General features: G+C 35.6%; 2 protein-coding genes across 3 annotated transcripts in view; both read left to right on the top strand.

The window, feature by feature from the left end:
* Positions 1–22,522, top strand: part of LRP6 (LDL receptor related protein 6) — a 164,984-nt gene that overhangs the window by 27,771 nt on the left and 114,691 nt on the right. The window contains exon 2 of one of the 2 annotated variants that reach the window (XM_080811028.1): positions 810–1,203. In XM_080811028.1, coding sequence (XP_080667154.1) covers positions 810–1,203 — 394 coding nt within the window. Of the gene's footprint in view, positions 1–809; positions 1,204–11,346; positions 11,475–22,522 lie in introns of those variants that run through there. The other variant, XM_080811029.1, reaches the window with a different exon arrangement.
* Positions 14,718–15,246, top strand: LOC308347995 (ATP synthase subunit g, mitochondrial-like; the record flags this gene model as incomplete). Its single annotated transcript, XM_080811830.1, has 2 exons — positions 14,718–14,750; positions 14,905–15,246. 2 exons carry the CDS (start codon positions 14,718–14,720, stop codon positions 15,223–15,225), a joined length of 354 nt encoding a protein of 117 aa, XP_080667956.1. The 3' UTR covers positions 15,226–15,246.

The following is a 22,522-nucleotide window of genomic DNA, read 5'->3' as shown; positions in this document are numbered from 1 at the left end:
CTCGTGCCTCTTTATAATCTCTCCCTATATAATCCCTTTCTTTTTTACCCTTTTTGTCTACCTCGAGACAACCACTGATCTGCTTTCTTTCACAATAGAGTAATTTGAATTTTCTAAAATTTTATATAAATGGAGTCATGGGGGGGAGGTCTGACTTCTTTCACTGTATATGATTATTTTGAGATTCACATGTTATATGAGATCCCATGTTACGTGTACAAATAGTTCATTACTTTATATTGTATGAATATATCACAGTTTGTTCATCCATTAATTTGTTGATGACATTTGTGTTGATCCCATTTTGGCCTTATTTCATGTAAGCTGCTATGAACATTTATGTACAGGTCTTTATATTGACATATGTTTTTATTTGTCTTGAGTAAATACCTTGGCATGGAATGGCTGGATCGTATGGTAGGATGTATGTTTAATCTTTCAAGAAACTGTCAAACTGTTATCCAAAGTGGCTGCGCCATATACATTCCCCCCGAGGAGAGTGTGAGTGTTCCACTGGCTCCATATTTGAATTCTTGGTATGGCCAAACTTTTTAATTTTATGTGACAGACTGTTTTAATAAGAAAAGACTGACCTAATAGAATTATTTCCTTGCTCTTGCAACTTTTTGTATTTAAATGCTGCAAAAATAGTATTTTGTTTGTGAAGAGACTTTAAGACAGTCTTCTATAGATTTATTTGCTCTTATTTTTTATAGTATTTGTTCACTAATGTTGATTTGAAACTCAATTTATAGGAACCATTACATTTCCTTTCTTTTTACTTACATATTTTTCTTTTTTTGTTCTAGCGGCCCCTTTGTTGCTTTATGCAAACAGACGGGACTTGCGATTGGTTGATGCTACAAATGGCAAAGAGAATGCTACAATTGTAGTTGGAGGCTTGGAGGATGCAGCTGCGGTGGACTTTGTGTTTGGTCATGGCTTGATATACTGGAGTGATGTCAGCGAAGAAGCCATTAAACGAACAGAGTTTAACAAAACTGAGAGTGTACAGAATGTTGTTGTCTCTGGATTATTGTCCCCTGATGGGTTGGCATGTGATTGGCTTGGAGAAAAATTATACTGGACAGATTCTGAAACAAATCGGATTGAAGTTTCTAATTTAGATGGATCTTTACGAAAAGTGTTATTTTGGCAAGAGTTGGATCAACCCAGAGCTATTGCCTTAGATCCTTCAAGTGGGTAAGTTTTGTGCAAGGTACAGACCATTTTGCATCTGTTTCCTGGTTTCCATTTGCTAGCATAGACAACCCCCACCCCCATCCCCAAGAGAAAAGAAAGATCAAAAACTAAATTTCAGTTTCTTTGAGCTTCTTTGTCAAGTAGACTTGAATGTGGGAAATTACGTTGTGTTCTTCAAGTAAGATGTTTCTGTAGATTTTGTGATAATTGTGTTTCTGACATTATTTATGGGATAGCCATAGATAGAGTTTTTGCATTTAATAATTACGAGAGGATAATTAGAAGGCAGAGAAGAAGGGATGAAGACCTAACAAGAGTAGTATTTGATAGCTCAAGACAATGTAAAACAGTCTGATGGATCTTATAACTTTTAGTGTATATGCAGTCATTTTGTTATACTAGTATCTTTTTATTAAACTTTGAAGTATTATTTAATATGTCAGTATTGAATGAAAAACAAAAATTCAGTTGTTAAACAACTCATTTCTATTTAGTTAAACATATATGTGCTGTAAAGGTTTAAATGTTTATTTTCTAAAGAGAAGGGAAACTTCAAGCTATGGGTAAATCCCATTAGAAAATGTGAACTGTCATCACATGCTTCTGTTACTATGCTTCACTTCTGTCATATAACATTCCTTGATACTTGTTTATTGAATATGTTGTTATGCCAGAGTCTGTCATGATAGATTACTAAACATTAACCTGAAATGAGTTACTTGTAATTGTTTAAAATATAAAGATAAGTAACTTGCAAATAACCATCTTAACACTCTGTTTTCTTTGACTTTCAAGTATGTTGGAATGCTTTAAAACACATTTATAGAAGGAAGTGGATTAATACTATGTAATAGAATGTGGGGTAGAGAATGAAAGAAAGTTTTATGTGTGCTCCTTTGTCTTGGTATCAGGCCTTACTTGGTGACAAAGTTTAAAGCAGATGCCATGTTGTAGGAAAATGAAAAGATTTGTCTGTCCCTGAAAGATAATGTGGGTAATGCTGTAGTGAAACTTTAGGGAGAGAAGTTCAGGAACACATATATGTAATTTGTATAATATATAAAAAATATATTTTTTAGAGGGACATTAAGAGGTATCTGCTGAAGTCAGATGTTCTCTTAATAAAGCATCAGAAAGTATTGTGACTCTCGTGGTAGGAAAAAGGGTTGACTGTCCCAAGGAGGAGGTCAGAGATGTTGGATATGCAGTTAACTGTACTGATGAAAAATTTGGTTGCTGAGAACTTGCAAGATACTTTCGAGAAATGGAATCTTTGTTTTGCCAACAGTTTGTGAGTCGCAGAGAGTGTTGAAATGTTTGTGAGGTTACTGCTTTATAGAATACACACGGGTTTTGGTGCTCTCAGTGGTCATTAGGGAATAGTACTTTGGTGAAAAGAGAAATATTTCTTAAAAAATTGTTTTTGACAAATTTAATCTTATAACTGTAAGGGCAGTAATGGCAATTTAGCCAAATATCTTTTAAATAGTATGTTTAGAGCTCTGCTTTTTTTGTACTATTGTTGGGGAGGGAGGACGGAATATCTTTAAGGATTTACAATCTGTTTAAGGACAGAAAACTTGGACAAGAGAACTTTTACTTCTTCAAAAGCATGTTTATTTGTATTATACAGTATGTATGTGGAGAGAGGAAGAGTGTTAAAGGGAATTGGAAGGGCCACAGGAGCTCTTACGGAGAAGGGGTGGATAGTATAGCTTGGTTACCACAATTCCATAGCAGCATTTAGATCATTTCTACAAGGAATAATGATTTTATGATAGTATATATTCAAGGGAGCCGAATTTATAGGGAACTCTTGACTACTCAGGATCTAATCATCTAATGATTAAACGAATCATTCTCATTTTGTATCCTAAACTAATGAGCTTTACTTCTTGGTGTCAGGTCTGATAAGTGTCTTAGGGAGTAAGTTTATCATACTATTAAAAAATACATTAGAGTTTCTGTGGCTTTAGTTTACCCATGATACTTAGCAGCATTGAAGGTGAGAAACTGCCAGTGATTTAGCTGATCAAGAATATTATTGAAAGAATCAATAAAAGTGTGCATTGAAGGTAGAAAGTAGTGTTATTTAAGCTTCTAAGGGATAATCAGTGAACACTTTTTCCTGAGGCCTTAAATTTTGGTCAAATATTCAGTGAAATATTTTTTTCACTATTTTTGATGGTTGTGGTTAGTGTTGCTTATGTGTACGAATGTGTGAAAATTTACCCTCTCCCCCCGTTCTTAAAATCTTTTTTAATTTTTGGAAAGTTATGTGTCATGTGGCTATTTTTAAAATCACACAACTGAAAATTAATAGAATGCATCCAAATGGTATACATTTGGTAATTAGTATGATGGAGTGTAAAATTATATTTTAAACTCATGCATTTAAAAATACATTCTATCAGTCTGCAGTGTTGATCTTAGATTTATGGTAAGGATTGTGGTTTTACTGGAAAAGTAATTTTAGATTGAGTACATCACTTATCAAACAGAAGAAATGATTTCCAGATTTATTTTTGGGGAGAGAAAAGAAGTTTACTTTCCAGAGAAAGTACATGAAAACAGTGCTGAAGAAAAGTGTAGGCTTTATCAGAGTTCCAGCATCCTGGGTTATAAGGTTCAGAAGAGCTGACTGAACTCTCTCACATCAGCTTATGTAAAAGGAAAGCTATTGAATGACTGGTATTGTTTGAGCCCTGGGAACTAGTGCAGACATCTGTGTGCTTTCGGATGTATGGAGTTCTTTGTGTAATCAGTCCATTTAGCCTAGACTGAAGGAAGATTTTTATTTCCCTCCTGAAATTTGGCCTCTGTTAGTCTGAGATTTTTTTTTTTTTTTTCCTTTTGAGTGATGGCAGTGTAGAATTCAGAATAAGGAACAGGAAAACCTGTGTATAGAAATTGTTGTAGGGATGAACAAACATACTTAGAGCAGTATCCTTTTAGTGAGGTAATTCCTGACTATTTGACTGCTCTACTTGTGGAGTTTCTTAGTCTGTTCCACAATGACTGAACTAATCTTAGTGATGTTGAGGGCCAGCTGTTTCAGGTACAAATAAAATAGTTTTAAGGGTTTTTTGTTGTTAAGGATATCTGTACATATTCCAGATTCTTCTGAATATTTTTTAAAAAGTTAAACTTTAGTGATTCAGTCTGAAGTGAATTCATACTGAACAGCTTTGAGAGATACTTTTAAAATATATTTTTATCATCAGGAATATTTATAATACTAAAAGTTCTGCTTTAAAAATGCTTGCAGAATTAACACAATGGAAAAAATAATGTATAATTTCCCTAACAAGTATGTATGTATATATGTATGTACGTATGCATGTATGCACACACACACATATATAATTGTCATATCTTGAGTATGTTTAGAAGTATTTTCTACACTGGTGTGTTCCAGCTGACTAAAATCATTCCTACCACATAACAGTGTTCAATAAATATTTTTGAGCAACCGGACCTTATACTTCCTTTCACAATCCTGTTAGTTTTCGTTGTTAGAGGAGAAAGTATTTTCTAAGCAAGTACAAATTTTAGCATCGTTCCATGAATTCTACCCCAGTATGGTTTTGATTATAATTGTTTATTTAAAGCATATTTAAGATTTTTAGTTGTTTCAAGTTATCAAGACAATAGAGCTTGTTTCGTGTCACATCTAGATCTCTTATTTACCAGCAAGTCACTTTATTCTTTTGGACTTTAGTCCAAAACATTGTTTGAAAGTGAGAGATTTAAATAAGTACTCTGTATCTATTTTAAAATTTTTATTTTACAATTATGGACATTATACAAGTCCATTATTTAGGTATGCTACACTTAGAATGTGTTTCTACAGAACAGATTTTTTTTAAGTTTTATTTTATTATTTTATTTTATTTTATTATTTATTTGTCAGAGAGAGTGCACACAAGCAGGGAGGAGCAGAGGCAGAGGGAGAAGCTTCTCCCCACTGCACAGGGAGCCCGATGTGGGACTCCATCTGAGCCAAAGGCAGCCGCTTAACCGACTGAGCCAGCTAGGCGCCATATGGAAGAGAGTCTTGAAATTTTGTTTCTGTTGTCCTTATTGTATAAGTCATCATACTCAACCTCCTTTTTTATGGCTGTTTGACCCCTAACACCAGTTTGCTGATTCCACTGGATGTAAATTAGAAAATACTTTAAAATTTCAAAAGATTCTTTTTGTTTAAAGAATGAAAGTGTAGCCAGTTACTTTCAGGCAAATTACATAGATTCAATATAGTTTGGTCGTGGGGTTTTTGAGATTGTCCCAAATTTAAGAGAAATATGTTAGAACAGCCACTAATCCAGGAAATCTGGAGTATTGGCTTGGCTTTACCAGCCTCTGGGATATGATTCAAAGCCCTTGACAATGGAAAAACACACAAACAACTTTTTAAGAATAAATAAGTATGTGTATATATGTGTATTCTCAAATGTTAGTGTAGGGTTTTTCCCTTTACTTAAAAAAAACAACCCTCACCCAATTTTTAGTTCTTTATATCCAGTGATATCCATTACCCTCTCTTAGACTGAGTTGTAATTATGTAGTCAAATTTTTTTATGTCCTGTATCTTCAGGCCCACTTTTATTGAAGAAACATTGAAAGGGAATATTTGTAGTATAACTAAATGACTTTAACTAGCCCTGTCTCTTAATAGCTTTGCTTTTTAAAGAAGAGCTTTCCTTGCTTGTAGCACTGACCTTTTTCTTTCTTTTTCTTTTTCTTTTTTTTTTTTTTAAGATTTTATTTATTTATTTGACAGAGAGATCACAAGTAGGCAGAAAGAGGGGGAAGCAGGCTCCCTGCTGAGGAGATCCCAAGACCCTGAGATCATGACCTGAGCTGAAGGCAGAGGCTTCATGCACTAAGCCACCCAGGTGCCCCTAGCACTCATCTTTTAATTCAGTCTTAGCAGAAAGAAGAACGAAATTTTGTGAGATTCAAGAATAGGATACCCCCCCTTTTTTTTTAAAAGATTTTATTTTATTTATTTGATAGACAGAGATCACAAGTAGGCAGAGAGGCAGGCAGAGAGAGAGGGAGGAAGCAGGCTCCCTGCTGAGCAGAGAGCCCGATGCGGGACTCGATCCCAGAACCCTGGAATCATGACCTGAGCCGAAGGCAGAGGCTTAACCCACTGAGCCACCCAGGCGCCCCAAGAATAGGATACCTTTAACTGAGTTTTGGCTTTCTGTATTTTGGTGGTCTTACGTACCTTGCTCTATTCCACTGTGACTGGCTCTTTAGAAATGTAGTAAATTAGTTTTGACTGGCACCAAATATTTGTGCCATTGAGCCTTTAAGATTTTAGAAGGAGGAGTTTGCCAGATAGCTAATTTGTGAAATAGGAATAAAATGATTGTCTTTTTAAAAAAATAATTTATTAGAATGCATGCACACGATAGAGAGCGCGCTCCAGTGCGCGCGCGTACAAGCCAGGGGAAGAGGCAGAGGGAGAAGCAGACTCCCCTTGAGCAGGGAGCCCAACGCAGGGGCTCCATCCCAGGACTCTGGGATCATGACCTGAGCCCAAGGCAGACCTGGTAAACTGGGGAAGCCTATTTTCTACCCATTAAATCCTAGACCTGATAGGGAATCTTGAGGATCTTATAGCTAAATGCCTTCACTTTGAGGCTGAAGAAACCAAGGCCTTGGCTAAAATAGGAGACAGCCAGATTCTTAGTTGAGATTTTCCAATTCCACATTTGGTGCTTTTTTCTTCATGAAAAGTATCTTGCTAAAGCAGTGTGTTTTGTTTTACAAATTGAATTACTTTAAAAATGCAATGTGTTAGCTTTATTTAAAGGAGGCTTTTATAAATTCTTTGTTTTTAGATTTACTCTATCAGTTTCTTATTTTACCATTGCTTTTTGCATCCACTTAATCCATTTGGGTTCAGTTTCCTTCTGCTCAAAGTATGTTCTTGAGTATTTCTTTCAGCAAAAGTTGCTTAATGGTAAACTCTTGGTCTTCACCTGAAAATGTGTTTAATTTGCCCTCATTCTTGAATGATAATGAGTTGATGCTGGAATCTGGATGATAGTTATTTTCACTCAGTTGTTGGAGGGTATTATGATTTTACTTGTTGCTGTGAGACATCTGATATTTCCTAATTATTGTTGCTTTGTAAGTACTTTATCTATTTTTTTGTTTGTTTTCCTGGTTCTTTAAAAGCAGCCCCTATGCATCTCTTAAGTTTTTATATTCTGTAGCTTTTCCTACCCTGTGTCTAGTTGTGGCTCTATTTTTATATATCCTGATTAGAATTCATGTTTGTAGAATCTAATCATTATTGTTATCCGATAGTTCTAGAAACTTACTATGCATTATTTCTTAACTTTTCCTTCATCATCCTTAGATTCCCTTGGAACTCCTGTTTGATGTATGATGGACTAATTTTGTGCTCCATGCCTCTTGATCTTGCTTTCATATTGTCTCTCTCTTGGCTACTATGTGGTTTATTTTTTCACTTGTCTTCCAGATAACTAATTTAAAAAAACATGAGTTCATGTTGATATCGCTGCCACAATCCAGTTCCAATCCACCACCACAGTATTACATTATAGTTTTGGCCCTTTCCTTTTTTGGTCAATTCTGTGACAGTGAGAAACCTGGTTTATCAATATAAATACCAAATATTTATCAGATATACAATAGATTGTCATATATTATTCGTAGTGTGCAAGGATTTCAGAATTGCTAACCTGTACTCTTGTGAGCAACAAATTTACTCTCTAGAGTACAATACTATGAAACTATTGTCTGCAGAGTTAAAATACTGTTTTCCAAATTTATTTGGGTAATTTCTTTCTTACCTGTTGCAATGTGGCTGTATTATTCATTCGTAATATATTTATCATGGTTTGTATTCATTTTGAATATCCGCCTCAATATCCTACCTGATTTTAAGTATTGATTTATATTGGAGTTATGTGAAACAGTTGCCACGTTTTTGAGAGTTAGAGATAACATGAGTTAGACTGTGAGTAGTGTCCTTCCTCCCCATCCTTCTACCCTTGTCCTATTCTCCCTTTCTCTCTTGTCTGTTCCCTCTTATTTATAGATACCTTACTCTTACTAATTTTTGGTTTTATCCTCTTGAAATCCTTTTTTGCACAAATGAACTAATACATGAGTGTTTTCTTATATTCTCTTTTTTTCTTACATGAAAGGGTAACATACTAAAGTGCTCCTTGGCATTATCTCTTTTTTACTTAACAATACATCCTGAATATCATTCCATAGAGCTCTTCCTCATTCTTTTTTACAATGATTATAGTATTCCATTGTATGAATGTACCATAGTTCATTCAACCACCCTCTTATGTTTAGACATTTAGGCTGTTTTGTTAGCTCAGATATTTTAAAGCAAACCCACACAGTGATCCCTCACTCGTGAATGCTTCATTTTACATTCCTAAAAGAGAAAAACATTTTCTTCCATAACCACAGTACTATAATCTTCCAGACACTCCAAAATGAACAATTCTTTAATATTCTAAATTACTCAGTCTACATTTAGATATGCAAAATAGTCTCAGAAATGTCCTTTATGGTTGATATGTTTGAATCAGGATCCAAAGCAAGGTTCACAAGTTGCATTTGGTTATGCCTCTTAAGTTTCTCTAGAACAGCATCCCCTCCATCCCCCTCCCTTTTTTTTCTCTCAGCCTTGACTTATTGGAAAGATTGTGCAGTTGTCCATTAGAATGTTTTAGATTTTGGATTTTCTAAGAGATTCTTGTGATGTTTAACTTAATTTTATTCTTTTGTATTTCTTATAAAATGAGATTTAGAATAGAAGACTTAAGTGACAAATTCAGTTTTTGTCATGAATATTTCATAGGCAGAACAGTACTGAGTACTTTGTATTCATCACATCAGAAAGTATATAATGTCTTGTCCTACTTACAGTGATACTGAGATTGTTCAGTGGGTTCAGATGCTGAAATTAATATCTTTATTATAAAGTTGAGTTTTTCCTCTTGTATCCTGTGAATAATTTGTGGGATGATCCTTCTGTACCATACCAATATCCATTTCCTCATCACTTGATTGTTTTAACACCCACTGAGGATCATTTTTTGTGTTACTTCATTAGGGATATTTGTTACTGTTTTATGATGTTTTATCGCATGTATTGTATTCCATCTTTTATGTGTTTTAATCATTTTAAATATTTACAGTTTCTATCAGGTTGGTCAGTTGTCTGAAGTTCTTAGAAATTCACTTCTTCTTTTTTTTTTTTTTTTTTTTTTTTAGAAATTCACTTCTGTTCTTTGTTGTATTTGCTGATTCTTGCTTAAGGTGAACTGTTTCCTTAGATGTCATATAGTTTGGTTTATGAGCTGATCTTCAGAAGGGTTGTCAAGAATCCTGAGTGGCCTCATGGGGGTGCATATTCCTTCAGAGAGGTTTTAGTTTGTTTCTGCCAGAGACCCGAGGGGTGTTTCCAGGAACAATTTTATTTTTTCTTTGTAAATTAAAGTATAATTTCTATACAGTAGAATGCATAGACCTTAATCGTGCAGTTTTGACAAATGTGTTCATCTCTATTATCATCTCATTCAAGCAGAGATTACTTTTTATTCTTATTTTTTTGAGTTAGAAGTTCCTGTACCATGTACTGAGAATTAATTCAAATTCTAAACCTATGTGAGCGAGCATTGTGGTTACAGAGTTTTTGGTGATTTTTCCCACCTTTCCAGAGCTTAGGCCAAGACTGTGAAGAGCTTCTTTGCCTTTCTCTGCCAGTGGCATATTTTTCTACTTCATTGTTCCCTGAGGGTCTGTGCTTTGTGCAAGAATCTTACTTCTAACACAATGCTTCTTATGTGTCTGGGCTTTATCTTCCCTGTTTCCCTGTGGAAACACAAGTCCCTCAGTTTCTGAGATGAGAAAATCCTGCAGGATTGTTGTAGCATCAAACATGCACTGCTTTTTACCTCCCTGTTCATTTTTGGCTCTCTGTAGATTTCTCCTACTTTCACGATACCTTAGCTGTACATTTAAGAGTGTTTATATATTTTTATTTTGTGTATATGTATTAGTCTTTTTGGGGTTTTAACAAAATACTGCCTAGTAGCTTATACCTGGTGGCTTATAATGACAGAAATTTATGGAGTCTAGGAAGTCCAAGAATAAGATGCCAGTGTGGTCCCTTTCTAGTAAGGGCCCCTCTCTGGTTCATAGCTGGTGCCTTCTTGCTGTGTCCTCCCGTGGTGGAACAGCCTAGGGTTTGCTTTGTAGCTCTGTCCTCATGACTAAGCACCTCCCAAAGGCCCCACATGCTAATACTGTCAACTTTGAGCATTAGGACTTCAACCTGTGAATTTTGAGGGAACGCAAACATTCAGACTGTAGCAATGTATAAATCAAAGAGACTAACCAGTGGTTCTAGAGGTTTTGTGAAAGGAGGAATTTCTGGTTATTTTGTTACTAAATTATCAGAAATAGAAACTCTGACTTTCATGTTTTTAAATACTGCCTTTTCTTATTGTGGATATATGTACATAATAGTTGAGCATTATTCATACTTACTAATAATGTGTATTAATGACTTCTTTTAATTATAGGTAGGATTATATAAGTAACTTCAAGGATCATGAAGTGATTTATGATCTAGTATAGATCTGATTCACTTAGTTTTTATGACTCAATTCTAAATGTTTTCTTAATTAGCCACCATTGTGTGTAATTACATCTTGTAAAGGATGAAAATTTATCCCTTCAGTTTAGGTTTATTGAATATTTTTGAATATTTTTGTTAGGGGAGACTGAATTCAGATTGAGTAATATGCTAGATTAGGGGTTTGTGAATATTTTGGAAAATTTATTATTTTACCCTTACCTAATTTTAGACATTATATGCTTTGGAATGTAATAAATTTGTATAAGACAAATTTGTATAAAATGGCTGGAATGTAGTCTGATTGTTGGTTGAGATATTTTTACTTTCTGGCATAAGAAATTTTGATGTTTTGAAAACTTAATATTTTCTTTACTTACTGTAATTACTTCCTAATTTAAAAAAAGCCTGTCTTCTACCCTTCACTTCATTTAAAATTTATTTTCCAGAAAGTATTGCAGTGAATATCAGGCCAGATACAGTGATAAAATTACATTTGTATGGAAACTAGTGAACAGCATTTAACAACCTGGTACTGGTTCATGATTTTTGATGAATAGCAGATGTGAATACTACGTTGAACTGGCGCTGTAACCATGTATATTTAATTCTTCAGTATCAAGTAAGAATGTTTATCTTCTCTTAAGTCAAAGCCAAAATAGCACGCATTGAAGCCAAAATAAATTAGGGGCCAAATAGACCACATAATTGGAGAGTTAGTAATAATTGTTGGTGAAGAGAGATTTCTTCTATATGAGCCTGTAGCCTGGTTTTTGAGAAGCCACAGGATATATTTATCAGACACTCTTGCATTTCCTAAAGGATACTAAAATTAGCTTTAAAAAAAAATAATACTGATAAAAAAGCCTTTGCAGAATATATACACAGCTAGTCGAATTTACCAACTTTATTGGTAAGTACTTTTAGGTAATCATAGGTTTCTAAGCTAGGTTAATTGCCCAAACAAAAGAAGTAAGCCAAACCAAACCTACTCCTTAATATGTGCACCCCAATTATTTTTTATTTTTGGAAAGATAAAGTGATGTAGTCAAGAAGTTTACCTCATAGTCTAATTTTTTTTTTTTAAAGATTTACTTTTTTATTTGAGAGAGAGAGCGTATACATGTGACTGGGGGGTTGCAGAGGGAGAGAATCTCCAACCAGACTCCCCACTGAGTGCAGAGCCCTGCACTGGGCTAGAACCCCACACTGGGCTTGATCCCCACACTGGGCTTGATCCCATGACCCATTAGACCAATGACCTGAACCAAAACCAAGAGTCAGGTGCTCAGCCAAGCCACCCAGGTACCCCAACCTCATAGTCTAATTTTTAATCGCTGATTTAAGGGGAAGGTTTGAAGCCTCAGTGTCAAATATTCCTTATTCTAATAACAGAAAATGTTTATGTCATATCCTAACAGAGAATATGGGGATTTTTTTTCCCCCTGCATCCTGAAATCTCTATTCTGCTACAGTCTAATGTCTTATTCTACTAGCAGATCTTTAAATAAAAAGTTTACACCTCTCTCTTATTGGCTGGTGCCCAATCCCCTTTAAAGATTAATGCTCTCTTAAGAATATCAACACCTAGATATTGCTCTTTATTAAGTTTGATACCTTGGTATGTCACTCAGGCTTTGAACAGGTGCCCTTTCCCATAACCCACTTAATTTCTGACAATCTCTTACACAGCTTAACAATTAGAGCCAGACTTTCTATATATTTTAGTGCTGGAAATGGCCTTCCCTTACCTTTCCGGCACAGATGTAACTCTTGATGATTTATTTGACATTCATTGCCCCCATGATGCTTTGTATTGGCAACTTTACTCTGTTTCTGGAAATTATGAAGTCAGAAGTATTTTGAAAAAATGACAAAAATCCCTAAAGGGTTCAGTTTTGTTTTTAAATTATCTGTGTATAATAAATTTATGTGAAAAAATTGGAAAGTTAAAAAAGTTTACTGGGAATTTTTTTTTAAAAGATCTTTTTATTTATTTTAGAGTGCACGTAAGCTGGGGGAGGAGGAGAAGGAGAGAATCTGAAGTAGACTCCCCGCTCAGTGCAGAGTCCAAGCCCAGGGCTCAATCCCACAACCCTGAGATCAGGACCTGAGCTGAAATCAAGAGTTGGATGCCCAACTGACTGAGCCACCTGGGTGTCCCATTTACTGGGAATTTTTAAAGCTCTTTTATAAACTTGTAATTTTCTTAGTTCACATAATCTTTCAGACACATAGAATGGACCTTAACTTTCTTTAGTACCTTGATGTCTGTTACATTTGTAGGGATGTTTTATTTTTTACCATGTCTGGATTATACATATTTGAGAGCAGAACATGCTAGTCTCTTCTTGGACTACACTTATACTAAGGAATATAAATTGATATTCATTTGATAAAGTTAAAATACTGTAACTCAACTTTTTCTCCTCACCTGGCCCAAAAAAGTCCTCAGATAATTATAACCTACGTTACAGAGTAAATCTTCTTTGTCTGCATTGGATACAGAAGACACTTTGTTTAATTTTGGAGGACAGATCCCTTTTAGGTGTTTTCTTTTCTCTCATTGAAGTTGTTCTCTTCCGGTCAAGCTGAATGATGAGTTTGGGTTGCAAAATGGTACCATCCTTGAGATTAGCTGCTATAGTTCTTCAGCATCACATCCCTGCATAGTGTCCTTTGAGGACACTCAGAAGCTCAGTAGCTTCTGTTCCCTTTGGATCAGCTTCATTGATGCATCCCTGAGTGCCATGAATGCTTCTTTCCTGACTCTTTAGGAGTAAAATTACCATTTTACTGTACTCCCTGGAGAAGGACAAAGTCTCTTAAGACAGATTCTGAGCCTGAACCCTAGGGAGAAATATTGTGTGACTGCTGTGGAGAATACTCAATCACAGAGTCTCATTCTGCTGTCAGGTCATTGAATTACTGGAGATACTCACTAGTTACATTTTAGAAATAACATTTATCTTTTTCAGGCTCTGTTTCTTATTCCTTCCTGTAGACACATAATTTAGCTGCCTTTGGGAAAATGTTCCAGTTGACGATTTGGTACCAATCTTACTGATCAGTACAAATGAGCACCAGGCTTTATAGAACAGCAAACTAAAATAGACAAGGCTTTGTCTTTTTTTTTTTTTTTTTTTTTTTTAAGAGCAATTTTCGGTTCACAGCAAAATTGAATGGAACAAAATATTTCTAATTCCTCCCTTCTGTAATATAAGTTTTTTATTTTATATTCACTTTATTCCTCCTCTAATGCTTTTCCTTTCTTTAACGTAGACCTAAGTTTCTTACTCATGTCATTTTCCTTCTCTCTGCAGAACTTCTTGCAAGGTAGGTCTATGGGCAATAAATTCCCTCAATTTTTGTTTGAGAACGTCTTTTTTCACTTTTGAAGGATAATTTTGCAGGGCACAGAATTTGAGATTGGTAGGGTTTCCTCCTTTCACCTCTCTAAATATTTTATTCCAATCTCTTCTTGCTTGCATGGTTCTGAGAAGTCAGATGTCATTCTTATCCTTGCTCTTCTGTATATGAGATGTGTTTTTTTTTTCACCTGGATTTTTTTTTTCCCAAGACTTTTTTCTATATCTTTGATTTTCTAGAGTTTGAATATGATATGCTTAGGTTTTTGGTTTGTTTATTTTGTTTTTGTTTTTCTTTGTTTTTAATGCTGCTTTGCTATTCTGTGATCTCCTTGGATCTGTGGATTGGTATCTGACATTTGGAGAAATTCTAAGTTATCACTGCTTCGAATATTCCTTTTTTTCTTTTCCTTCTGGTATTCTCATCACTCATATGTTATATCTTTTGTAGTTATCCCACAGTTCTGGAATTACCAGACTATTAATTTTAAACAACTATGATTCATATGCTAAGGACTCTAATGGAAGAGGTAGGCAACATACAAGAACAGATGATTAATATGACCAGAGAGCTAGAAATTCTAAGGACCAAAAAAATACTGGGGATCAAAAACACTGTAACAGAAATGAATGCCTTTAAACAAAAACAAAAAACAAAAAAGGTTTTATTTATTTATTTGTCAGAGAGAGAGAGATGGGGAGAGAGGGCACAAGCAAGGGGAGCAGGCCCCAGCGCTGGTGAACACTGCTGTGACTTACTCGAAGCCTCGATTTGCTACATTTTGGCACTATGCCAAAGTTGAGCTGGTTCCTCCAACCCCTGCTGAGATCCCTACAGCTATTCAGAGCTTGAAAAAAATAGTCATGAGTTCTCAAACTGGTAGCTTCAAACAGCTCACAGTTAAGGAAGCTCTGCTGAATGGTTTGGTGGCCACCGAGGTGTGGATGTGGTTTTATGTTGGCGAGATCATAGGCAAGCGTGGCGTCATTGGCTATAATGTCTGAAGACCAATCTTTAACATCTGTTTATATGTGGCTTATTATTTGAGGGTTCTTGGACCATGTGTGATCAGACTGGTACTTGAATAAAAGAAGATAATGTGTCAAAAAAAAAAAAATGGCTAGCTTACCTTTCCCACTGCTGGAAGCATGAGGTGATTTTTCATTGATCTTCACTGTGAGGACCTTGTAGAGTTCCTAGAGGTAAAACTTACAAAAGTGTGAGGACCCCCTCATGACTGGTTACCTCTGGAATTTTTAACTTTCAAATTTGTCCACACTAAGCCTCTTACAAGTCAAATATAGTTTAGGTTTTCCTACCCTGGTACTGGTTCCCATGGAGGTTTCTGTTTATAGGTTTCTGCTCCTTAAGTTGCGACTCTCTGGATTTGCTCGTCTGTCTCCAGTTTTAAGGGCAGCAATTTGCTTTGTAACTCTTCTTCTCTGATGGATCTAAGAATTGTTGATTTTTCAGTTTTTTTCAGGTTTTTGATTGTTGTTAGAATGGAGTGATGGTTTCTCAGCTGCTTGTATCCTGGTCTGGAAGTTGGAAGTCAGGGCTTTGCTTTTTTTGCATTGAAAATATGAGTACCTGAAGCGTGGGAAGAGAATAATATGACATCTAGTAACTAGCAGGATCTTACATAGTATAGTCTGGAATTTTAATTTGGATAGATGAGTTCTAGGAATATTCAGAGGTTTTTATCTGGATTGGGGGAGGCTTTCAGGAATAGAACCTATATGCTCTTAGGTCTTATTTATATCCTCAGTCAAATTCCCTGAGCCATTGGTATTGGATCTAATAATATTGTTATTTATTAAAATAGTTTATCTACAGTAAGCAAATACTGTTTAGGCTGACTTTGTTTAAAAATCTTTACAGTGTGACTGAGCTGAGTAAGTGAATCTGCATCATCTCAGTTTATATATAGGAAGACCAAAGTAGAAGAAAATAAGTAAAATGAATTCTTTATATAAGCTTTCATTACTTTATTAATGATATAAGTGTAAGTGAAACTCAGAACTTGGTTGTAAAATAAGGTGAAATCTGTTTTCTTATATAACTGTAACACTTTTCTTTGAAGACTCATCAGGAGCAGACAACTATTAGTAATCTGGAAGCAAAGTTTTCTGAAATGAGTGTCCTCAGAGATTGTGGAAAAAGTGGTATGTGCATGGAGATAAGACTGCAAACATGTAAACTCTGTATCCTGTTTAGTAGAATTGAAGATGGCTTTGGAAATGTGTATGTTTGCCTGAAGCATGAGTGATAAAATCATTTGTAAGATGTTTTATTTATGGAAGATGAGAAGCATCATAAAAAAGCACACGTACATTTATCAAGACCCATAGATCTTTACCTCAGAAAGTGAATCTTAATGTATGTAGTTTAAAAAATCATTTAGGAGGTTAGAGGATCCCAGGGTATATTGCAGATTGAGACAGAAAAATCTAATTCTCTTAGAAATTATGAAAGAATCTCACTGAATAGAGTTGGGGAGGAAAGGTGCTGACCTAATTAACTTTGGAAATGCATGGAACCTGTAAGACTAAATGCAAAAGGAACTGCACATAAGCAGTGTTACTCTAGTTGTCAGTATTGCTTCCCATAGAGGTACATGAACAATTCTGATAGCACACTAGAATGAAACAATTAAGTAAAACAGATGGTATGTGGTGGGAATCAGGTTTCTTACTGTTGGAATGGGAAGTTACAGATAAACAATGAGAGGAATTTAGAAGGATACTTATGGTAGAGGGTTACAATTGAAGACATCAGTAGGAGCTTATATTTAACGTAATATACAGTGTACATTTTAAATGAGTTTAGTTCATTAACTTCAAAGCAATCAAAAGTAAAAATTTCAGCCCTGGAGTTAATGCAGTGTTTGTTTGTTTTGTATAATTAAAATAGGACTAGTAGAAAAGTATATTATAGTTAATAATTTCAGCTTTTGCTTTAAAAAGTATTGTAGGATTTGTCACTTCTTACAGAATGTGGGAAAGTCCTAAGTCCATACCTGTGTATTACCAATCATATTGTTGAATGATTTCTTTTTTTTTTAATTTTTTTTTAAGATTTTATTTATTTATTTGACAGACAGAGATCACAAGTAGGCAGAGAGGCAGGCAGAGACAGAGGGGAAAGCAGGCTCCCTGCTGAGCAGAGAGCCTGATGCGGGGCTTGATCCCAGGACCCTGGGATCATGACCTGAGCAGAAGGCAGAGGCTTTAACCCACTGAGCCACCCAGGCGCCCCGAATGATTTCTGATATGAGGGAGATTTGATACAAATATATAACCATTGATTGTAGAGTAAAGATTTTATTTGGCAGTATTTGTAGTTTTCTCTAAATTACTGTTAAATTTATGGGGCATACTGCTTTCTTCTCTTTCATTCCCAAGAGGAAACACAGAAACAGAGTTTCAATGTAGGTAATACTTGTACCTAATTTTTAATTACATTGTTTTTGGTAAGACTTGTAGAATGGCCATTTTTCAAGTCTTTGTGGGAGGCTGAGATAAACGACTATAGCATGACATATAAAGGCTTGCGAAAATACAGGCCCTATTTTTTTCTTTTGATGAAAGAAAGGGCTTGAATGAAATAATTAGGGAAATATTTCTTAAAAACCTTGGAGTATCTTTGTAATTTGTATTATGCTTAGCTAATGGCATGAATGCTTACCACATTTTCTGGGAGAATGATTTAAAATAATTTATTTTGGTGTTGGACTATGTCAGCTATAATTTTGGGTTCAGAAAATGCTGTCACAGTATCATTGAGATTTAATTGATGCTTTTTCTGAATTGATGTAGATTTATCCTAGAAATATTGCTTTTCTAGAGTTTTATATATTACTTCTATTATGTGTTCACTCGGTGTTCTGTGATGTTATAAAGACACATCTGTATGGAAAAGTAGTACTTTGGTTTTACTCTCCTGTAACAATAAAGATTCTGATTTAGTACTTCAGTGTAGAACTTGAGATTTGCTGAGGCTCTTGGTACATTGGTCACATTTTGAGTAGCAAGGGGGGTCCAGAGTTTTCTAGAAAGGTCCAGATTACAAATGTTTTAGTCTTTGGTGGCCACATGTGGTCTCTGTTGGATGTTCTTTTTTCTTTTTCTTTCTTTTTCTTTTCTCTTCCCTTCCCTTCTCTTCCCTTCCCTATCTGTCTGTCTTGTTTTTACCACCTTTAGAAATGTTAAAACCATTTTTACCACATAGGTTCATACAAAAAGCAAGGCATGCTTTGGATTTGAACCCCTGACCATAGTTTTCCTATTTTTGCTTTAGAGAAAGGGTGTGTGCATTTAGTTGTTGATATAAGCAAAAATTCTAGAATTGGTGTTTGTTGTGACTTTTCTGCATTTCAGATGACTATATATCATTTTTCTTTGACATATTAATGAAGTGAATGATCACTAATGGTTCAGAAGCTTGTTGCTGTTGTTTTCTTTTCCTTAGTTTAATTGAGGTATAATTTTACATACAATAAATTTCACCCTCTTTAGTGTATGATACCGTGAATTTTGACAAATGCATACAATTGTGTATTGTCAAAGCTGAAAAAAGCTGGACCCTAGTTAAAACAGTAAGGACAGAGTTTAACCAGTAATATATTATTGCAACATGGAAAAGAGTGCAGCATAAATGGAACCCTACTTTGATTTGTACATGAGTAACTCAGTGTTTTAGAGGGAGTAGGGAGGAGGTGAGCAGGGGTTCAGTAGAGTCAGGGGAGTGATGAATTACAAAAAGCTGGAAGGGGAGATTGGTCTATGTGAAACCATCTGGGTTGGCTAACTGGCACTTATCCAAGGTTCCTACCCTCCCACAGGGACTGGCAGACAGGGACCCTATGTTCAAGTGTTGGCTGAAACAAATAGTAAATTCTCTTGGCAGCAATAATTTTCTCAGGCAGGCACTTTACGAGGGACTAGGGTCATCTTAGGGATGTGGCCTTGAGCTGTTAGAAGCTATGTTAGTATTTTGTTCAAGTCTTTGCAGGCCAAAGTTGAGGCCTAGCTGAGAAAGGCCTCGGTGGAGCCTGGCTAGAGTTCAGTCAGAGACTTTGTCGATATCAGCACCACAGTTGAGATGCAGAACTGTTCCATCACTCCTCAGAATTTCCTTATGCTTTGTTGTACTTAATCTTCTTGCCCCCACTCTCAGCTCCTTGTAGTTACTGACTTGTTTTCTGTCCTGTAGTTTTCTGGAATGTCAATGAATGGAATCATACAGCATGTTTACAGCCTTTTGAGATTGGTTTCTTTGACTCAGCATAATACGTTTGAGGTTTATCTGTGTTGTTGTGTGTATCAGTATTTTTGTTGTGGCTAAGTGTTAAGTATTACAGTTTGTCTATCCATTAATTAGTTCAAGAACATTTTGGTGGTTTCCAGTTTGGCAGTTACAAATAAAGGTGCTATAACTATTCATATATGGGTTTTTGTGTGAACATAAGTTTTTATTTCTCTTTCATTACTCTTGCGTAAATACCCAAGAGTCAGATTGCTGGGTTCTGTGGTAACTATAATTAACTTTATAAGAAACTGAAATTTTGCCAAAGTGGCTATACCATTTTTTATTCCCACTAGCAGAGTATGAGAGCTTGAGTAACTTTGCATCCCCACCAGTACTTGATATTGTCAGTTTCCTTTAAGCTATTCTTAAGTGTGTGCAATGGTATCTTTTGTGTGTGTGTGTGTGTGTTTTAAGAACTGTCAAATCAGCTTTATTATTCAGAGCCACTTCGCAGAATTCAGAGTGTACAGCATATGCATTTCATAGGTTGTTTACAGTTATTATTCTAGAGATACCCAAAAAGATTCAAGTATAAATGCAGTGGAGTCTGAGCCTTGCCATGTGCTGCTTCTAAGCAGGGAGGGTGGTGTTGTCCAGCTTGTGGGGCAGATGGCCCCCATTCTCAGGGCTGATTAATCCCTGGGTAAAGTCACCAATTTAGGCTCTACCTGGGTTGGCATATAAGTCAGGGTACGGCTGGTAAAACATAGGCTACTCTAGGTTTTTTAGACAGGAGATTTTTAAAAATTATATTCCATAATTATATTATTTAAAAATATAGCACTTGGGGTCCCTGGGTGTCTGAGTTGGTTAAGCATCTGACTCTTAATTTCCCCTCAGGTCATGGTCCTCAGGGTCATGAGGTTGAGCACCCCCATCGAGATCCTCACTGGAGATGGAGCCTGCTTAAGAGTCCCTCTTCCTCTCTCTTTGGGTTTCCTCCCAACCCCCTGCCCCTTGTGTGCTCTCTTCCCCCCCAAAAATAGTTCTTTCTAAAGCTTTTAAATTTAGCTTACAGATCTTATTTTTAAAATCGAAGTATAATTGACATGAAATATAATAGTTTTAAGTGTATAGCATAGTGAATCAATAATTATATACATTATGAAATGCTCACTGTGATGTGTGTAGTTACCATCTGTCAATATACAAGGTTATTATAGTATTATTGATTGTATTCCTTATGCTGTAGTTTTCATCCCTGTGACTTATTTATTAACTGTAAGTTTATAATTCTTAATCCCCTTCATCTATTTTGTTCATATCCCCTCCCTAAAACCACTTTCACTTTTGACACCAGTTGCACATGGGGGGCCCACAGGACTAACTTTAGGTTCAGTCATTCACTAGGACTCTCAGAATTCACTGAAGGTTGTTATATGTTAGTTATGGTTTATATCAATACAAATAGAAATACAATAGAAATCAACCAGGGAAAGAGGTGCACAGGACAGGGTCCACGAGAGTTCCAAATGGGAGCCTCCAGTGGAGTTAGTTGTGTGGACTGTTTACTTCTCCTGCAATGTGTGAGAACATGCAGAATAATACAAACCAGGTCATTACTTCCTGTTTGGCTGACTTTAGTCTCTAGCCCCTCTAGAGATTCGACGGAATACTGAGTGGCCCAAAGCCCCTACTATAAATCACGCTGTTCGCCTAGACTATCTGAGGTGGCTCATGGCCTCAGAGAAACAAAAAGACTATCTTCAGACAGAGAGTCTAAAAGACTCTTATCAGGAAGATAGTCCAAGGGTTTAGAAATTACCTTTGCCCTGGCTGAGGGCAAAGACCAGACCTCTCTTAGGGCAGGGTTAATCATTTATTGCATATATGTGTTTAGAAGTATATTGGTTAATTTCCAAATTTTTAGGATTTTGTAGATAACTTTCTCTTATAGGGAGACTAGTCTAATTCTCTTGTGGCCAAAGAACATACTATATATGATTTCAGTTCTTTGTTGCATGGCCCATATTCTTGTGAATATTCTATATATTTGAGAAGACTCTTTATTCTCCTGTTTTGGGGTGTTTCCTTTTCCTGTACAGTGCAGTAATTTTTGTCTTAAGATTAGAATTATTTGGTTTTAGAGAATTTTAGAGTTTACCAGTAGATATGTGGGCTCTGTCCTCCCTTTTGCTCCTACCTAGGAAAGGTAAATTTACTCTTTTGATTTTATTAATAGTTGTAGCTTGTTCAGGTTTCTAAAAACTTGTCTTGATATACTTTTGTAAGCTCATGTTTTTCCTGTGCTTTTCTGTGTGGTGCTTTGCTTTCTTTCTTTTCTTTTATTCTAATACTTTGGGATTTCTTCTCCCCTTATTTTTCTTATACTTTCTTTGGATTAGCTCTTTACTTTAAATCCTTTTAGCTTCTAGTAATTTAAACGTCTTTAGTACTGTTTTTACCTGTTTTGTGTTCTTTTGCAAACTAAATCTTTGGGAAATGAACCTATCTAAAATACATGTTTCTGATGTTTTAAAAAAATAAGTTTTAAATAACTGTTTCTGTTTTGTTTCTTCAGTGGTTACCTTAAATTTTTTTCTTTGACTTGACTCCACGGTGAAATTAGGAGTAACTTATTCTTGCTTTTTGGCCCTAGATAGTATCCAGGTAGCTCTAAAATTAGCGCTATTATCAGAAGACTGGAGATCTTCTAGATCATATTTCACCCTGATTCTTGGAGTCTCAGAAAGAAATGGAGTCAGTAATTTTGTCAAAGAGTTTTGATGTCTCCCCTACCTCCACAAAGAGTGAGTTGGCTTTGGGGTGTGTCTGTCTACCATGGGTGTTTGATTAAGGTTGCAGACTTCTCTCTGATTGATCTATGTGGACTTGAAAAAGAGAGTAGTATGCGATAACTTTTATTTTCAGGAGTGTTTAAACACTTGGAAGTATATCAGTTGTCCCTGGTGAAATCTCAGAATTATTAATTGCTTTTAAGTGATGAGGTTTTGTTAAAGTCATGATGGCTTCTTAAATATTGAACTCCTA

This window comes from Martes martes (genome assembly GCF_963455335.1).
Source record: "Martes martes genome assembly, chromosome: 8".
In the NCBI taxonomy this organism is placed as follows: domain Eukaryota; kingdom Metazoa; phylum Chordata; class Mammalia; order Carnivora; family Mustelidae; genus Martes; species Martes martes.
Note: the sequence above shows the minus strand (reverse complement) of the source record. Positions and strands in the feature narration are given on the sequence as shown.